The 19,275-nt window shown below is 36.8% G+C and overlaps 4 protein-coding genes across 4 annotated transcripts; 2 read left to right on the forward strand and 2 right to left on the reverse strand.

Annotated features, from left to right (window-relative positions):
- Window positions 1-1,165: 1,165 nt before the first annotated feature.
- Window positions 1,166-2,504, forward strand: LOC111803429 (S-adenosyl-L-methionine-dependent methyltransferases superfamily protein). Its single transcript, XM_023687828.2, has 2 exons — window positions 1,166-1,335; window positions 1,678-2,504. Exons 1-2 carry the CDS (start codon window positions 1,186-1,188, stop codon window positions 2,323-2,325), a joined length of 798 nt encoding a protein of 265 aa, XP_023543596.2. The 5' UTR covers window positions 1,166-1,185; the 3' UTR covers window positions 2,326-2,504.
- Window positions 2,505-4,301: 1,797 nt separating this feature from the next.
- LOC111803434 (mitochondrial fission 1 protein A) lies at window positions 4,302-7,546 on the forward strand. The gene is made up of 5 exons (XM_023687836.2): window positions 4,302-4,548; window positions 4,820-4,958; window positions 6,026-6,147; window positions 7,025-7,088; window positions 7,190-7,546. The coding sequence occupies exons 1-5, from the start codon at window positions 4,456-4,458 to the stop codon at window positions 7,270-7,272; spliced, it is 501 nt and encodes a 166-aa protein (XP_023543604.2). The 5' UTR covers window positions 4,302-4,455; the 3' UTR covers window positions 7,273-7,546.
- A 2,251-nt stretch (window positions 7,547-9,797) lies between these two features.
- AUG1 (HAUS augmin-like complex subunit) lies at window positions 9,798-12,275 on the reverse strand. The gene is made up of 6 exons (XM_023687822.2): window positions 11,847-12,275; window positions 11,628-11,760; window positions 11,408-11,542; window positions 11,203-11,326; window positions 10,204-10,341; window positions 9,798-10,110 (listed from the first exon to the last, which is right to left on the reverse strand). Exons 1-6 carry the CDS (start codon window positions 12,100-12,102, stop codon window positions 10,003-10,005), a joined length of 894 nt encoding a protein of 297 aa, XP_023543590.2. The 5' UTR covers window positions 12,103-12,275; the 3' UTR covers window positions 9,798-10,002.
- A 1,715-nt stretch (window positions 12,276-13,990) lies between these two features.
- Window positions 13,991-15,281, reverse strand: LOC111803414 (uncharacterized protein At3g28850-like). The gene has a single exon (XM_023687797.2). It carries the CDS (start codon window positions 15,195-15,197, stop codon window positions 14,070-14,072), a length of 1,128 nt encoding a protein of 375 aa, XP_023543565.2. The 5' UTR covers window positions 15,198-15,281; the 3' UTR covers window positions 13,991-14,069.
- Between the last annotated feature and the right edge of the window lie 3,994 nt (window positions 15,282-19,275).

Genomic DNA, 19,275 nt, shown 5'->3' on the forward strand with positions numbered 1-19,275 from the left:
TTAGGAGAGAAGAAAGTTTCACGGTCGTTAGATTGTATGGCAACGTGAGCCAACATAAGATTATGTTGTAACGTTATAGGAATTTGTAAGGAAAAATCCTCGTAAAAAATCTAATTTGTAAGAGTCCAAACCCACAACTATAAGATACGTCATATTTCAGCTTTCCAGCTTTCCAGCTTTCCCTCAATCCTCTTTGTACTTTTTCTTTTGGGCTTCGATCAATATTTTTAATAAGTTTTTAAAAGCACTTATGTTATAGATGGAGAGATTTTCACACATTTGTAAATAATGTTTTGTTCCCTTTTCCAACCGACACGTGTGATCTCATCTTCTAGCACTCGTTCCTCCCTCGAATCGACGTGAGATCTCACAATCCACCTCTTTCGGGGCTTAGGGTCTTTGATGACTCTCGTTCTCCTCCCCAATCGATATGAGACCTCACAAATTTATTACAAAATAAATTAAGAATTTGAGGGGTGTTAGGATCGCACAACAACGCACACACTCGATCTAGATGAACACAAAGAACATGATAGAGAAAATGCAAGGAGAACTCTAACTAAAGATTTTGTAATGATGACTATGTACCGTAGGAGAGAATACAGAGAATAGAGAAAGTACACTTTCAAAGCTCTCCTCATATATATATATATATAACTATCTACTCTATATAACTTTACTTTTTTACTATACATAGCTATTTAGTGTATAACTAATAAGCCATAAATAAGTCGAAGGGGAATGAAAATTGAATAAGCAGCAGACTCCATGACTCGAGGGGAATGAATATTGAAAGAGAAGACAAAGACGGTAACTGAACCACCTCCCCTCCTTGTCTCCATCTCTACCCATATGATTTGTTGATATGACCTTAACATGTTAATTATGGAGCGAAAAAGGTAAAATTTAAACCTCTAATTTTGGATTTTTGTATGTAAAATTAGGTCATCCCGAATAATCCCTCCCCCAGATAAATATTCGGAGAAGAAAAGACATTAGAATGGTCAAATAAGAACAACTCCTTTAAGAAAAAGCAATATTCTAAGTCCCAATCCTTTTCATGAACTTGCATCATCATGTTCTATCACGTCACGGCTGCGCTGGGCACCAGCCCTTTTCTTCTTCCTATAAGTTGGCCACCATGGCTACCAAAATCTTCCACTCAACCACGCAACACACAAAGAAATGGCTAAGCTGTTCATAAAACAAGCCGAGCAATATGCAGCCGGAAGACCCACTTACCCAGCTAAGCTCTTCGAATACATCGCTTCCAAGACGCCCGCCCATGACCTCGTTTGGGACGTCGGCACCGGCACCGGCCAAGCTGCTCACTCCGTAAGTTCTCTTCCCATACTACGCTTGCCAATGATTCAATATTGATAAGTGAGTTAACTCGTGTCTGTTAGATATGATCATAATCGAAATATGTCGAAACAAGTAAAATAAGTAAATAAACAACCTGAGAATTAAAGAGATTTTTTGAACCAAAAAAATTTTAAGCACTTAGTTTTTCAATTCTTTTTATTGCTGTCCTCGGGAAAAGAGCATACATGTGTTGAAAACTACTGATTAGACAGAACACTTGTTGTATCCATTATTCTGAAGCTGCTCTATAAGTTAGTAGCTTATTCTACTAAGTCAAGTTTATTAGCTCATTAGTGTTGTTGACCATTTCAGCTTGCTGCACACTACACCACGGTTATTGCCACAGACACAAGCCCAAAACAACTCGACTTCGCAACCAAACATCCCAATATTCACTACCGCCACACCCCGCCAACAATGTCCATCACTGAAGTCGAGCAGACAGTGGCACCACAAGGGTCGGTTGATTTAGTCACCATTGCACAAGCCCTCCATTGGTTCGACCTTCCATCGTTCTACAAAAACGTCCGATGGGTCTTGAAGAAGCCTCACGGCATCATCGCTGCATGGTGCTACACATTACCCGAAGTCAATAGTGCTATCGATGCAGTCCTCCGTCGCATCTACACTACAAATTTTGGACCATATTGGGAGGCACCACGTCGATTTATAGACGAAGAGTATAAAACGATCGAATTTCCTTTCGAGTCGATAGACGAAGAGGGGACGATAACCGCGTTTGCAGCCGAGAAGGAGATGAAGTTTGAGGACTATTTGACATACTTGAGGTCTTGGTCTTCATATCAGACGGCTAAAGGTTTGGGAGTGGAGCTCTTGAGCAATGAAGTGATTGAAGAGCTTGAGAAGGGTTGGAAAGAAGATGGGGATATGGAAAATGATATCAAAGTGGCTAAGTTTCCTATCCACTTGAAGATAGGGAGAGTGGGGAATAATAATTAAAAGAGTGGAAAATGATATATATAATGTAAAAATTTACATTTTTAAAAATAATTTTAAAGTATAAAAGTGGAAATGAAACTTTTTAAAATCGAGTATAATAGAAATGGAAGGAATTTGAAAAAACAATCGGGTATTTTTCTCGATTGGTTTTAATAAACAGTGCGAGTGTTTCCTACAAATAGTTGTGTTCGACAATCTGGTATCAGAGTAAGGTTGGTGTGGGTTGTTTAATCTTTTGAAATTCTCAACCAGCTCTATCGATATTCCAAATTAGAAACTATTTCTTGAGAGTATCAGTGAGTGAGTTTTTTTGTTTCATGAGTAGTCCGTGACTCTGGAAGTTTTGTGTCGAAAAGGCTTGTTTGGTATTACTGAGTGATTGTCAATACGATGGGTGATTTTCAAATTGTTGGAGGAATTAGAAAACTCAACAACAACAACTACAACAGGTAGGCAACATGCATGATATCCTATTTATAAAAACAGAACTGGGAGGTCACTGGTGGGGAATGAAATTAAGCCGTCAGAGGAGGATCTTAATGGTGCCTGTTTGCCTTGAAGACCATAATCGAAGAAGAGATGTTAGAGCACATTTGGGATGACAAGACACCGAAAGAACCATGTGATACGTTTATGATATTGTTTTTAAAGAAGAATGATACGAGACTACAACTTTTAGAGAACTTGTTGTTATCAATATCACAACATGACATGACATTACTTGACATTACTCCGTAGCTCCATAGAGTCAAGTTGATCTGTCGAAAGATTACTAAACTAGACTCGAAGTCCATCATTGGTGAAGCTCGAATGAATAGGATCATTATTCATGGATTGCGACTAGAATATAATTTTTTTGTTATTGCTGTACAAGGATGACCTACTCAATCATCACCTGTAGAGTTCGAAATTTTTTAGCCAGCCAAGAAGTCATGACTAAGCAAATGGGAGACATCATGTTAAAGGTCGAAGAAGAAATATTCTACACAAGTGAAAGTCGAAGCAATAATAAGTCGTCTACCAAATGTGGATACAAAAATGGTGACAAAGGAAGAAGTCACTAAGGAACAACACAACCTAGGAGAACTCAAAAGAACGACAACAATAGTTTTCAAAGAAAGAGATTTGAAGGTATTTACTATAATTGTGGGAAGAAAGGTCAATGTAGCTACTATAGTAGACAAAGTTAAAGAACCAGACGTATGAATAAGTATCACAAAATACAGCTTGGCAGAAGGCAATGAACAAATAATTAATAGCCTTGGAACAAAATCAAACCCGAGAACTCATGTTAAGACTACAAGATGTCAAACCCGTCTTTTGCAAGTGGGTTTACAAAATAAAGTGTCCCGAGACGAATTAATCAAGAGATATAAGGTTCGACTTATAGTTCAACGATTTTCTAAAAATATGGACTAGGCTATGACGAAACGTTTAGTTCAGTGGCGAAGATCACTACTATACCGGTCTCGCCAGCACTTGTAGTAAGCAAAGTCTGAATCAACCAAAGGGATTTGAAAATGGGGTGGAATCATTAGTCGGTACATGCAAAGTCTGAAGAGGCCTCATTTGGGTGCAGCTTGACAAACCCTACGACATATCAAATGTATAATTGACTATGGTATTTTATACAAAAGAAGAGATGACTGCAAGCTAGCGTGATACTGTGATGCTGAATATGAAGGAGACCATGATACCCGATAATGCAGTTGATCATCCACAGAGTTACTCAAACTAAAAAGATTATCGAATTGAGCGAAGGAGCACAATGGAGAAGACGAACGGGGAAGCTCAAATCGAACCAAAGAGAACAATAAAGAAGTCGAACAAATAAACTAGAACGAACGATGAACGAGAGAATGGTAGAGAAGATAGGAAGGGAATACAATCGTTTAAATATTATGAATTTAAAAACATGGCATTACATATTCAGCGTTAGCTATATTGAGATTGACTATTTTAATTCAGAAGAAACTGAAATATATAGAAAATAGAAAACCTTTAAATTTGATTCATAGTTATATAAACACCAAATTCAAATCTAGAACATCTCCAAATTCATTTTCTTCTTCGTTAATCATCTCTTTCGTTTCCTTTGATCTTCTGAAATTCGTTGATTCATCGCATTTAATGGAGGCAAAGATTGGAAAAATGTTCGAGTCCGTTTCTTCGCTCTTCGGCGGTGGCGACCAAATCCCATGGTGCGATCGTGATGTTATCGTAGTGAGTTTTCTTCTATTCTCTTAAATTCTCGTTTTAAACATTACATTTTCTGTTCGATCTTCTATAATACGAAAGGAAAAACGGAGAAGAATGACTCCGATCGATGAATTTTGTCGTGCTTAGATATACATTTTTCGAACATAGCGTTACTAATAAACTTTGTAGATGAAGAAATTGGATTTTTTCCATACAAAATAGGTGTGCAATTGATCTAGGGTTTGTAGATTGAAACATAGTATTTATTTGATTTAAACTGCATATTGAATTTCAGGGGTGTGAAAGAGAAGTTGCAGAGGCCAGCGGAGGTGCCTCAGAAGAACGCAAGAATGAAAGTATCATGAGGTTATCATGGGCGCTTGTTCACTCAAGGCAATCGGAGGACATTAATCGTGGCATAGCAATGCTTGAAGGTAAATCATGTTTGAACTTGAGGTTACAGCAAAGAAAATGCATCATGCCTGTGATGATATGTGAAATCTCACATCGGTTGGAGAAGGGAACAAAACATTTCTTATAAGGGTGTGAAATCTCTTTCTAGTGGACACGTTTGGGAAGCTTGAAAGGGAAACCAAAGAGAACAATATCTCTTGGGCTCTTACAAATGGTATAAGAGCCAAACACCGGGCAGTATGCCAGCTAGGACGCTGAGTCCCCAAGGGAGTGGATTGTGAGATCCCACATCGGTCGGAGAGGGGAACAAAACATTTCTTATAAGGGTGTGGAAATCTCTCCCTAGTGGACACTGTTTTAAAACCTTGAGGGGAAGCCTGAAAAGGTGCTGGTAGTAAGGTATAAACATTTTGGGCTCTTACATCATGATATTATGTGATAACAAACCGCCTGAATTCTGCAAGGAATTTCTGTAGGTGTTTAGAAATATTCTCCACTATATGTTTTGATGTCAGCTTCTTCGTTAATAAGGTCACCGTCCTTTAATTAATGGCTGTGAAACTTATAAGTAAAGTTTGTAGGGTATAAACATTCTAGGCGGCCGTTCAAAACTGGCAGCTCACAAAGGTCAATTTTCTTAGGCCATAATTGGATATGTTTTTGGTTGTTTGTTTAGTTGTTCTTCGAATGATTTGTTCTCTTGTATTTTGTGGGACTCATTATGGCCCAGATGAAGAAGGAGCAGTATTTCTATATGTGGTTATTAATCCGTGAGCTCGGAAACGAGAACTCGAACTCAAACTTGAACACCACGAGCAGGATTTCTATATGGGTTATTAATTTGTGAAAGTCGGAAACGAGAACTCAAACTCGAACTCGAATGCCATAATCATCTTGTCGTTAAATTTGATTATATATTAGCTTAGACCTTAAATGGGAGAAGGTACTTTCCATTTGAAGCTACTTTCATCCTGTTTGCTCTGTTCTGAACATTCTCAAACATAGTTAAGCAAGTTGAACCATTTTTCTCAAAGCTTCTTATTTGTATGGTCGAGTTATTAAAGTTGGATTAGTATGTGATTTGCAGCTTCCTTAACCAATACTAGGACGCCTTTGCAACAGAGGGAGAAACTTTATTTGTTGGCTGTTGGATATTACAGAAATGCTGAATATGTAAGGAGTCGGCAGCTTTTAGAAAAATGTTTACAGGTTTGTTCGAGTACTTTACTTTTACAGCTTGTATAGAACAATGTTATGTTTCTAAACCTTGTGAGATGGTGGTATTCTGCTAGCTACAATGTTCATTGGTGGCATCACACATCATTGCACAAATGCTTCATCTTGTAATTTGGTTGTTTGAATTATGCATTTCCTTTCTGAACCTTACTTACAAGTGCAACCATGATCTGCATGACTCATAAAACGTTTTCAAAGATTTTGATGAATGAAGGAGTGATCCTAGCCATGATGTCGAGGATTGTTGGGAGGGAGTCTCACATTGGCTGCTAATTTAGTGGAAGATCATGGGTTTATAAGGGAGGAATACATCTCCGTTGGTATGAGGCCTTTCGAGGAAGCACAAAGTAAAGTCATGAGAGCTTAGGCTCAAAGTGGACAATATCATACCATTGTGGAGTCGTGATTCCTAACATGCTATCAGAACCATCCCCTTAGTTTAGCCATGTCAATAGAATCCTCAAGTGTCGAACAAAGAAATTGCTAGCCTCGAAGGCGTAGTCCAAAGTGACTCAGGTGTCGAACAAAGGGTGTACTTTGCTCGAGGTCTCCAGAGAAAGGAGTCGAGTCTCGATTAAGGGGAGGCTGTTCGAAGGCTACATAGACCTTAGGGGAGGCTCTATGGTGTACTTTGTTCAAGGGGAGGATTGTTGGGAGGGAGTCCCATATTGGCTAATTTAGGAAACGATCATGGGTTTATAAATGAGGAAGGCCTCGTGGGGAAGCCCAAAGCAAAGCAATGAGAGCTTATGCTCAAAGTGGACAATATCATATCACTGTGGAGAGTCGTGATTCCTAACCGTTGATTGTACATAATTAACAACGTAATTAATTTCTTGGGTTTGTGTAGATTGCACCTGATTGGAGGCAGGCCTCAGCACTTAAAAAGACCGTAGAAGATCAAATTGCAAAAGGTACAATGAGATCCAGATTCTAGAACACCTTTTCTTTAACCTTTTTTATCGTGTCGAATCGTATCCTTAACGAACTCGGTTCGCGGTATGTCGATGTGCAGATGGAGTTATTGGTATTGGCATTGCAGCTACGGCAGTGGGGCTTATAGCTGCCGGGATCGCAGCAGCAGCGAGTCGACGATGATATATCTACTGATTCACACCAGAATATATGCACAATTCAAGCGCTCTTCTCAAGAATGGCTGTCTGATGTTTCCAGTTTGAGCATGAGAAGAATGTTCAACAAAACCAAGAAGTTGAAATCAAATACCTCGTATAGTTCTGCGTTATAAGCATTTCAAATTCTAATACTAGGAATCATATATCTTCATATGTTTATTTTATTTTCTTTTGTATGAGAAATATATCTGTTTGTATACTTTATGTTACCTTCTATTCTTGTCCACTTTCTCGAGAAGTATATACTTTCGACCCAAAGATTTAAGGTTGGAAAAATTGTCCATTTATCAAGAGTAAGACATTAATTATTATTTTAAAACATGATCGCTTGAGCCGGTTCATATAACTATTGACGAAACTATTTGATACTTTAACAAGAATACAAAGAGTTGTGCTACAAGGTGGTCTATTTAAACCATGACAAGCTAATTGTTTCCCTTTATTTAGTTGGTGGGAAAAAAAATACAAAAACTCGAGATAAATAGTAATGATAGCGGCTGTTCCCACTCAAAATTTCAATTTTCACTCTCACTTTTGAGAAATAGAATATGTTATGTCTACTCCAATTATCGAGTACTACTCTAGAAGGTGTGGTGTGAGATTCCTCATCGGTTGAAGAGGGGAACGAAGCATTCCTTATATGAGTATGGAAACCTCTCCCTAAGACGCGTTCTAAAATCATGAGGTTAGCGACAATACGTAATGGGCTAAAGTGCTTTTGTAACGACCCAGATCCACCGCTAGCAGATATTGTCCTCTCTAGGCTTTCCCATACGGGCTTTCGACAATATTACTAGTGGTGAGTTTGAACGGTTACAAATAGAAGCAAACAATATGTACTAATGGTAGGCTTGAGCTATTACAGGTAGAAAAGAAATTTTAACCTCAACAAGTTAGCTACCTAAGAATAGATTGACCACCATGTTAGTGCGAGTAGCATATACATAGGTAAAGAACGTTACCTAGCTTTATATTAAAGTGAGAGGTTACTAGCCCTCTCGAATAGGCTAGGTTATTTTATATCGCCTTTAGGCATGAATTCTGATACCTTGGAGAGATTTTCATCCATAATTAAATTTCGAAAGAAATTTCCCACTTTTTTTTTTTTTTTTTTTAATATTAAAAGAATATTTATATTTATATTGGTAAGTTGAAATTTAGACCAAATGAATATGGTAGATTTTTTAAATTTATTTTTAAGCATTAATACAATACAAATATGAGTAATTTTTTGAGTTAAATGTAGGAATTCAAAAGATTAACAAATATGGTTAAAACTTTCTTACAAAATATAGGGATTGGTGGAATCAAGGTCACATGCTCCATAATTTATTTGAATCTATAATAAATAATACATATAACTACGAGTCCCACAGTTACATAATTACACGTGCCATTTTTCCGCTCTCTACCGATCAGAATTTTCTCGACTAAGCTTCGTTGTTGTATTTTTATCTAGTCTATATCTGATATCATCAGAGCAAGAAATTCAAACTTTTGATCTTTTGGTCAAAAATATAAATTTTATGTCAGTTCAATTATGTTTATGTTATATCGTTTAAACTATCTGAAATGTGTGTAAATCGACACGATGTTTGCATAAGAGATCCAAATTTAAAGACCCAAAAAAATACGCAACCATGTATGATCTTTTGCTGTCTCCCTCTGTCCTTCCTCATCTCCCCAATCTAAAACAACAACCCAAACTTACTCTGTATTCATCAAAACATCTCCTCTGATATCAGAACTCCCACCTGAAACAATACCCTCATTTTACCCCAAAACTTCACCATTAATCTCCTCATTTGGGTCTCTACATTTACACCCAAATTAGCTTCCTTTTGATTCACTGGATCCAAATTGAGTTGCCTTACAGATATGAAGGGGGCTATAAGTTGTGGAATGCATTCCGGATTCGTTGAGAATGATGTGAGGCGCATGAGAGCGCAGGAGTGGAGGAAGAGCACGAGTGTGAGGACACAATTACATTGGATTAGTCGAGCACGAGCACGAGCACGAGGAAGTGAGCAAGGAAGAGCATGAGCATCACTGGATGCTAACACAAGCAAAAGGTTATACATCCATCTTATCAAAATCTAGCTCAAATGCCATTTCAGCCGTGAATTCGAGTCATCTGCAAGAAACACTCACTCAAAGCTTGAATGGAATTCATTAGTTATACAAGCAAGAAGCAATAGTGTCATAAGTACATCAAATGAAAGAAATAAAACTTTCCAGTTCAATTATGATTCAATCATAGAGGTGGGAGATCTCTCATCGCTTGTGGAGGAGAACGGAACATCTTTTATAAAGGTGTGCAAACTCTCCCTAGCAGACGTGTTTTAAAAACTTTGAGGGGAAGCCCGGAAGGGAAAACCCAAAAGAACAATATCTATTAACGGTAGGCTTGAACCGTTACAAGAGCCATAGCAATCATAATTTTCTTTTAACCAATCATTGTTTACCAAGTTCTTCAAATCTATGTACCATTCTAAAAAACAAAAGAAACTATATTCATAACAAGGAAGTCAAGTTCCTAATGTAATAATGTTACAAAATATACTCAGTTGCCAGCATTCGAAACATGCATAATCCTCAATATTGACTATACACCTTTCTTCACTATCATCTACTAAAATTAACGCACAAACAACACAACAATTTACCGACAAGGTTAAGGCTGTCCAAGCGAAGCTAGTGCGTCGTGGTGAGCGCGGAATGAAGCACATCTTCAAGATACTTTTCAGCTGCTGCATACTGTCTTTTCTTATCCTCAATTGCTAAAGCAGCCAAAGCTTTATCCTGTAATTAAGGCAAAAATGCGAAGTTTAATCCTTTTATTTTCTCTTTTGGTGAAGTTAAAGGTTAAAAACAATTGGCAGTGGGGAGAATTACAGGGGGCAGATCTTGGTAGCTCCTTAAAGTATCAAGGATGGGCTTTGTTTTCTTCTCCAACTCTTTCCTGTGCTCAGCCATTTCAACCAGTACCCCATGGCTAATATCTGGTGAGTAACCCACACGGTTAAGCATTGCCTGTCACATAAAATACTTCATCAAATCACATGTTCAAATCTCCATTTTGAATGAGATAAGCCTTTAGAATACGTCCTAAAGTATTGTGAACTTGCAGTTTTGAAGAAGAAACGTGATTTTTCGTATTTTTCCATGCCAATATAATTCATGAATGGAGTTGAGGTTCATCAACTTCACCATTAAATTAATAATATAACAACATATCTATGCTCCAAAACATTTTTTTACCGACTTGGGCATCAAGGGCACTCCACTCCTTGCATGTAACATGTGCCCACAAATATGCAAGGAAGCTTTACCCAATTAAGGATGGAGCTCTAACAAGTCCATGTTTCGACCAACTTTGGCACAAATGTCAAGACAAACTCTGGAAAGGGTGAACTTTTAGTTTCAAAACCCCCCGAAGACATCGTAAAGATGATAGCCCTCTCAACCCACTCATAGGACTGGTTCACCACTTGAAGGTCTCAATTCACATCTGACCTTCCGTAGAATTATTGATCGGCTTGACTATAGAACCCGGCATTGATAGCACTACTGCCATTAAGAACCCGGCCTCGGGCATTGGGGACCAGGCCCAGGTTTTGGCTTTTGCGAACTCTGAAGCCAGCGAACTTTGGGTCTCTAGCCCTCCAAACCCTCCAAAGCTCAGCCTTGGAAGACAAGCACGGTTTTAATTTAACAAGTTTCTATTGAAGGGTTTCAACCCAAGACTTGGAGGATATCTCCAAACATCCCTATCACCAAGCCACCCATTGGATTCTATGCTAGGAAAAACTTATATCCAGATGCACAACAATCTCTAAACTTCATAAACCCGTTTATTCTAACAAGTAGCAAAACAAAAAGAACAAGTAGTACCTTGTAGTTTGCACACTGCTGCATGTACTGCCTCTCCTTGGCAGCCATTACAGCCAAATTTGTCTTCCAATTATCCATTTGAGATTCACATGGAGCTACATCATCTTCTAGCTGTGCTAGTGTTCTGCCGAGTTCATGGCAAAGTGACTAAGATTTTAAGAACCACAGAAATTCTCTGAGAAAGAAATTTCACCAAAAAACTAACCTCTTCAAATATGTCAGTCTTGCAATTGCCTTTCGAGTATGATCAAGAAGAACTTTAGAATCCTTTTCCACCTTCGTCCTCTTCTCCTCAACACTAATTTTCCTCAAAGTGATATCACCCATTGCAACCAGAAAGCTACATTTAACATTCTCTCAATCAAACACTCCACAGACAACAACGAAATACATCAAACGTAGAGAAAAATTAGGGGTTTACTTACCTACTGAGCTCAGTATCCCTAATGTTCAATAAATTCGCCACATTCGCAAGAACCTGCGCCGATGAAACCACATTGGAGGGCAAATTCTCCTGCGCCATCCCCACGCTCTCCAAAATCTCCCTGATCCTCGCCGCTAGAGCTCCAAAAAAAACAAATCAATCAAAAGAAACAAAAACCTTAAGACTTTCAACAACCGGAAGCTCAAAGATAAACCCTAACCTTGGGCGCGGTACTCGGCGGCCTTGAGGCGGAAGTCTTTGGCAAGAATCTCAGCAGCGCGTGTCTTGGCTTGCGAAAGCGTGCAGAGACTATGCAAATGAGAGACGCTTCGAGGCGTGTATTCAAAATCGGGAACTTCTTTACCAGCCCTCCCAAATTCGGATCCCAACCACTCCTTCACTTCGGCGATTCGACTGGTTGGATCTGATCCCAATTTCGAATCGGAATCCCCCGCCTGTGAAATCATATCGCTCATACTTGATCGAAAAATGGGATGATTTGTGATCCCTTTGTTGAGAGAAAATTAAAAAAATGGGAGCCGGAGATTGCAGTGGAAGAGATCGGTGACGGCTTTCGAATATCCCGTTGGATCTGCAGGCGACGATTGCACTGAAAATAAATTTCCCTCTAATTTTCGAACGAAATTGATGAAACTAGCCTATAACAAAAATTAAAATTTAAAAAAAAAAAAAAAAAAAAAAAAAAAAAAAAAAAAAAAAAAAACTTTTTTTTGATGGGTGAAATGACCATGTTACCCTTTTATTACAAAACATTACCATTGGAGCTTAAAGCTTATGGCTTTATCAAGGTTTAAAGCTTCCATTATCTTGATCTTTGGCGAACTTAAAAGTGCAATGTTTAGATAAAATAGATTTGTATCGAAGGAGATAAGACCAAAATACGATCGTAGTGAACGTTCAATTGCACACTACGATCGTAGGATCGTAAGAGATCAAATTGTACGATTCTAGAGTTATACAATACAATTTTAGGATGTTCAAATTGAGCTATCATTCACCCTATAATCTATACGACTAAAAAGGGAATAAGGATGTACCCACGTACGTTAGTAAATTGCTTCAAATGCAAGTGATCAAGTAGCCCTGGTAGGCCATAAAGTCCTATATGCTACTATGGATATCGAGAGTGGTAGTGTCGAAGGAAAATTTCATCACTACGAAGTTCGTAACTACAAAATCTTAGTGTTGGTATGAACATGAAAAAAAGTGATTTAGGCATACCACAGAGAAATTTTACAAGCTAAAGAACAACTACAGGTGTTAAACATATGAGGCGATTTGAAGGTGTCACAATAATGATCAAAGTTTCTTAGGCTTGTATGGACATGGATTGTGATACGAGATGTCCAAAGTAGACTTACATTTATGTAATCATGAATTTATATTGAGTAGATTCGGAGATCCGTGATGATGAAAGTATAGTAATTATTTCCAAGCCAATTAGTTGTTATACCTTTGAGGATGAAAGTATAGGAATTCGGACCGGGACCAAAACGTCAACAAACAGGTCAATAGTCAATTTAGACTTTTCTCAAATTTTACTTGAAGAAATCAGTTGAGATCTATATGAACCCTCGACTAAGTAAGATTAAGGCAAGAACCGAAAGTTAAGGACCTAAATCGGGTAATTTGCTCGGGATTAAAATGACTTTAAAATAACATACTAAATGGACTCCAATACTCATGAAACTTTAATAGACGGTTTAATATAACATGATAAGGTTATACATGAAATTGGTGGTTATTGGATTACGTTAATGGCCTAAACTAAGGATATGTGTAAAATGACCAAAATGCCCCTATAACTACACTTTTTTTATCAAAGTGACTTCTAAATGTCATAAAGTTTATAAGGAGACTTATTTCATGTTTAAAGAATTTAGGCAAAGTTTCAAGGCCATTGAAATATGTTAAGAACTTAAAACCAGATTTGGGTAGCAAATTACTAAAATATCCCTATAAGAATTCTGAGATGTTTCAAATGTTATGAAAATTGATGAGACCCGAGACCCATTTATGATCTTAAGGTAACTATGTGAGATCTCACCGGAGATTAGAACATGTTTAGGGTATGAACCATGAGGAAAATGGTTAATTGTAAATGGTGCTAATTTAGGGTCGTTAGTGACTTTAGGATGGTTGTAAACAAGAGAGTATATTATGATAATGGTAGTGACTTTAGGTAAATAGAAATCTAAGGTCCTTACATGATTTCTATGTCCATATAGCTAGCACTCCTCACAAAACGGTGCCGATCGAGTTTAATTGTAAACGGAAAATGGGTTTCGGGTACAAGTTCAAATAAATGAAAAAAAAACTCAAAATAACTTAGAAGGACCAACGTTCCGAGACAACCCGTTCCATTCCATTAGAACACCTTTCTTCAAACCAAAACTACAAAGATTTGGCACAAAATCAAAGCTCATAAACATGTACAACAAGAAGGGCACCTAATCAATCCATTTTCATTGCACTTAGGGCACCTCCTCAACCCTCCATCTTCCCCAAACAACTTCCTACTTCCATAACAATTCAGGCAAGGCACAAACCTAACATCCCCACACCTTCCACACACCGACCTCACCTCCGCCGCCGGAAACCCCTCCAACATTCCCCCCAGCTCCCCGCTCTCGTTCATTTCTCGAATCTCCTCCGCCCCACCGACATGCTTCCCGCCGATGAAAACCTGCGGTAGTCTCGCCGGTGCCCTCCCTCCGAGCTTCGCTTGCAGCTCTTTTCTGAAGAACGAATCCATTGAAATGTCCCTCTCGTCTACCAAAACTCTGTATCCCCTGAAGATTGTGCGAACCAACCGGCAATCTTCATAGGTTTTTCGGATTCCTCGAAGGCTTGTGAAGTAGATTACTATTCCTCTGTTTTGGGTGTTTGAGAAATTGGGTGGCCAGTGAGTTGAAAATGATGAACTCCGGCAGGTGTTGGGCTGATCGGAGTTGTGCCGTCGTGAAGAGAGGGCTCTGGTGTATGTTGAAGCTACGTTTGGGTCCAATTTTGCCAGGAAGGATTCCTCTGAAATGTGCTTCCAGAGTGGTTTCTTCGGCAACCACCGCGGAACTGAGCTGATTTCTTCCTCCATTGCAGAATTGAACCCCTTTTCCGATGTGGGTTTCGCCGGAATAGAATTGGGTTTGGCCGGAATCGAACTGGAATTGATCGGATTGTGGCTGAAATCGACGTCGTCATCATCAAGGCCGTCCATGAGTTCCCAGGTGTTAATTACAGAGTCAGGGGAGAGAGAAATCTGGTCGGAGAATTGGACGGGCTTTATGGCCTTAGCCGGTGGCCGGTCAGGGTTGGTCGGACGGTCGGAGCCATAGGTGGTGGAAGTGAGGAAAACAAGATGGTGGGTGTCGCCCTCCTTCACCGGCGGGTGGTGGACTAGCGGCGTCGGCAGCGAGAAAGCTCGCCCGACCGCCGGAGAAGAGCCAGCAGACTGCAATGGAGAAGGAGAGTAGAAAGGTTCAGAATTCCGGGAGGAACGGGCGGCGGTGACGGCGGTGGCGGCGGCTGGCTTTGAAGCAGAGCAACCCATGAAAAAAAAACAGAGATTTCACTTTAGAAAGGTTTCTAGAGAGAGAAAGGAAACAGAGGTTTTGAGTTTCTGTATAATGAAGGAAACAGAGGTGGAAAAAGGAGAATTATTTATTATTATTATAATAATTATTTATTATTTAATTTTGAGGATGTTTTATTTTTGTTTTTATTGCATTTAATGTTTTATCCTTTTCCAAGGAAATGTCCTATTCATGTTTTTTTTTTTAATGCATTTAATTAAAGGGTTCTCTAAAAAAAAGTTTTTGATAAATTAATTTTGTTAATATCAAAATTAATAAAAAAGTATTTTTAAATTTTCAAAAAAATTAATAAGAAATAATGACTATTCATGCATTAACAATTTAATTTAAAATTTTAATTCAAAAATTTAAATGATTTTTTCTTTTTAATCATTATTTTGTATATATTAATTTAAGAACTTCCCATTATTATTTTTTTTTTTCAAAGTATTTTTATAATAGTCGATGAGTACATGATAAATCAATATCATATCTAAATGAGAGTAATATTAAAGATAAAACGTGTTAAGGATATTTAGTATTTACTAATAGTTTACCATATATATCATATTTGATATTTTATTACAGGATATTTACCTTCTATTACTGTTTATATACCATATGTGTCTTTCATTTATTACTATAATTTATTTGATTATAAACAGAGAACTTTCACGTACCATTTAGATAGGTGGATTAAGCAACCATGCTCAGAATGACTAAGAAAAGTTTAAAAGAATAGAAGGGTGGATACGTATTATCAACAATGTGCACCTCCTTTTCAATGACTTAATCACAAGATCTTCATAGTTAAACGTCGAGTGGACAAAACATGTTGAAAAAGTCTGTGTTGGTTCATAATTTGACAATGTCGCACATAAATGTCCAAGAGATCCAAAATAAATATAGGAAAAATATTAGTATTATGAATTCATAATTTTTTTTTTTTTAAAAAAAAGGCAAAAATAGTTTAATAAATGGTAATTCAGTCTGCCAAATAAAAGAGCTGCGGAGTTAATAAGAAAAAACAAAAACAAAAAGGAAGAAATGATTACATAATATAAAAACGAGGCACAAATTCAAAATTTTGAAATTCTGAAATAAATTAATGTCATTTGGCTTCAACCAATTTAATTTAATTTTTTTAAAAAAAGTATTTTAAAAGAAAAAAAAAGTTTTTTTTTTCTTTTAAAAAATGGAAGATTGAGATAAATTTTAATTTTATTTAAAATAAATAAAATAAAAGGTTAAATAAACTTATATTGAATAAATATGAAAAAAAAAAAAAAAAATTGTCCGAGGTCTATTAGGTTAAGAAAAAGAAAGTAATTTACTAAGTCACAGCAATTCTTCCCTTTCATCCCATTTGTGTTTTTGAGCCGGTTAGAGAGTTCATGTCCTTGGCTCCGAGCTTGGCTTCTCAACTAATTCGACTTGGGTATGATATATTCGAACTCTTTCCGACACTTTTGAATAAATTTAGATTATTTTACGTAATATATATAAAGTTTGTCTTTGAAAAATTAATAATAAGAATAATAAAAAAAATAACAAACAATAAATTAAAAAAAATACAATTCTGAGATCTCAATGGGAACAAAACATTGCTTACAAGGGTGTGAAAACCTCTCATTAACATATGTATTTTAAAGTCGTGAGGTTGACGACGATACCTAATGAACCAAAATGGACAATATCTTGAAGCAATAAAATCGTGTGTTACCATTAATTTTATTATTCTATTGTTTTATTTAGTTTCCCATCTCCCAAGGAAATAATATTTTCTATTTCATAAATTTAAAAAAAAAAAAAAAACCTTCCATTAAACACATTATTTATAATATGAATAAATTAATAAATTTTATCTTAATTTTAAGAATTTGATTTAAGATAGGTTTAACACGTGAGTCATTTAAACTAATTAATTTTATTGTTTTTCAATGTTAGATTATCGTTATATTTTACTTATTTTTGAAGTAACAAATGTTTTATAAAGTGCTAATATTTATATTTATTTGTCTTTACTCTATATTAATGTTGAACTATGTTAAAATGTTACGTTCCTCTTTTGTTGGAACTATATTATTAAAAAATTTATTTATTTGAATAACACTCATTATTTGTATTTGTATGTGAACTTTTAATATCTTTTATCTAAGATTATATTGAATAATTATGTATGGCCGATAAATAAAAATAGAAGATTGGGCTGGGTTGAGTTATGAAACAATTTTGAATTGAGTTGAGTTATCAATCCAACTTACCCGAACTTTTGGGTCGGTCCAAAAAATTTCCTTACCCCAATCCAACCCGACCCATATACCTACTATCTCATAGCCTCACTATAAGTACCATTACCACCAAGAACATCATTACCTTAACATGAAGAATAAAAATTTTAAATTTTTTTGAGTATTTAAAAATTCTTAGAGAGTAATTTCACGAAATTACAAACATATGCAAATATAACTACGAGTATCATGACTGACCTAAAATTGATTGGTCTTGAGCTCTACTTCTTTTTGAATCATGTAATTAATAGACACAAAATTAAAAAAAAAAAAAAAATATATATATATATAAAATTAAAAATTCAAAAAAAATTTTAAAAAAATTTAAGAGTGTATTTTTTATTATAATTTAAAAGTTTAAAAATGAATAAAATAATATAAAAATGACAAGTGATGATTATGAATGGGTGGCATGGAAATTGGTGCACTGAATCAGCGCAGCTGCAAGCTGACCTCTGAGTACTATGATTGTTCTTTTGGCTTATTTATATCTTACAAAACAACAAATCTGCTTTACGATTCACGTTCTTATAAAATTGACGTTGGATCTCATAATCTACTCCCATTGGAGCCCAACTTTCGTGCTGGCACAATGCCCGATGCATGATTTTTATATGCATTGCCGTCGACTTCATGGTTTTAAAACGCGTTTGTTGGGTAAAGATTCCACACCCTTATAAAAAAATGTTTTGTTTATCTCTAACCGATGTGAGACCTCATATTAATCCAGTTCATCGTCTACACAACAAATCATGATTTCAAAAGCTCCATCACACACTAGGGTACATGTATGATTTGAGCAACTTTGCTCGAGTTTTTGGGTTTTTTTTTGTTATTTAAAAAATCATATTTATCCAAAATACATTTTACGTTAGTAACTAAAATCTCATAAATTTTAATATCAAACATTTCGCTGTCATTAATATCCGTTATAAACATTAAATATTTTTAATTTTTATAATGATTTGAAAAAGTAGGGTACGGTTGAGTTGCGTTGTAACCAGATTTTCGAGTTGGTCAAGATGACCCGTTAAAAAAAACATGTCAACTCGCAAACAAACCCAAATTTTCCAGTTTTTCGAAAATTTAACCCAACTCAAATTTTATGGTTTGGATTAAGTAGTCTAGATTTATCGTACCACTGGGTCATATGAACACCCTTATCTACTTACTAACTTTCAATTATTTTAAATCTTTCTCCTACTTCTTTCCCTCTTAAGGACCTTCACTCCTGCCCCTCTCCAACTCGATCTCACAGCAGAAGCTGATAAGGGAAGGCGGTAGTTTCCCTTCTTAGAAAGTGGTGGGTAAGAAGGAAAAGAGGTCCTCATACGGAGTCGCACACTGACGCCTCCCCATCCTCGACGCATTGTCTGAACGAGCGCTTCTTTTCCCAATCAAAAGTCTGGCCATTCCATTCTTTTTGGCCAAGAAGCTTTTCGGGAGAAAGAAACTCCGATTTCTGGTAGCGCACCCCACACACAAGTACCACCCGACGAAGGCTTCGCTTCGCTCCTGAACTTGTCCCTTCTTTCACTCGGTCTGCTTTCCGGGAGAGTGACTTACTCCTATTAAAACAACTTCTTCCCTTTTCGAGTTCAAGAAGTAGGATCAAGAGGAGAAGGATAATAGGTTACGGAGCTCAGCCGCTCGACCAATAGTTGTAGAGGTTCCTTCCTTCCTTCTTTCTTATTCATTTACTCTTTCAAAGACTTTATTTGATTGTTGAGCAGCCTCACTTCATTCATGCATGGGCGAGGGAAAG

This window comes from Cucurbita pepo, chromosome 10 (genome assembly GCF_057944985.1).
Source record: "Cucurbita pepo subsp. pepo isolate OVF chromosome 10, ASM5794498v1, whole genome shotgun sequence".
NCBI lineage: Eukaryota > Viridiplantae > Streptophyta > Magnoliopsida > Cucurbitales > Cucurbitaceae > Cucurbita > Cucurbita pepo.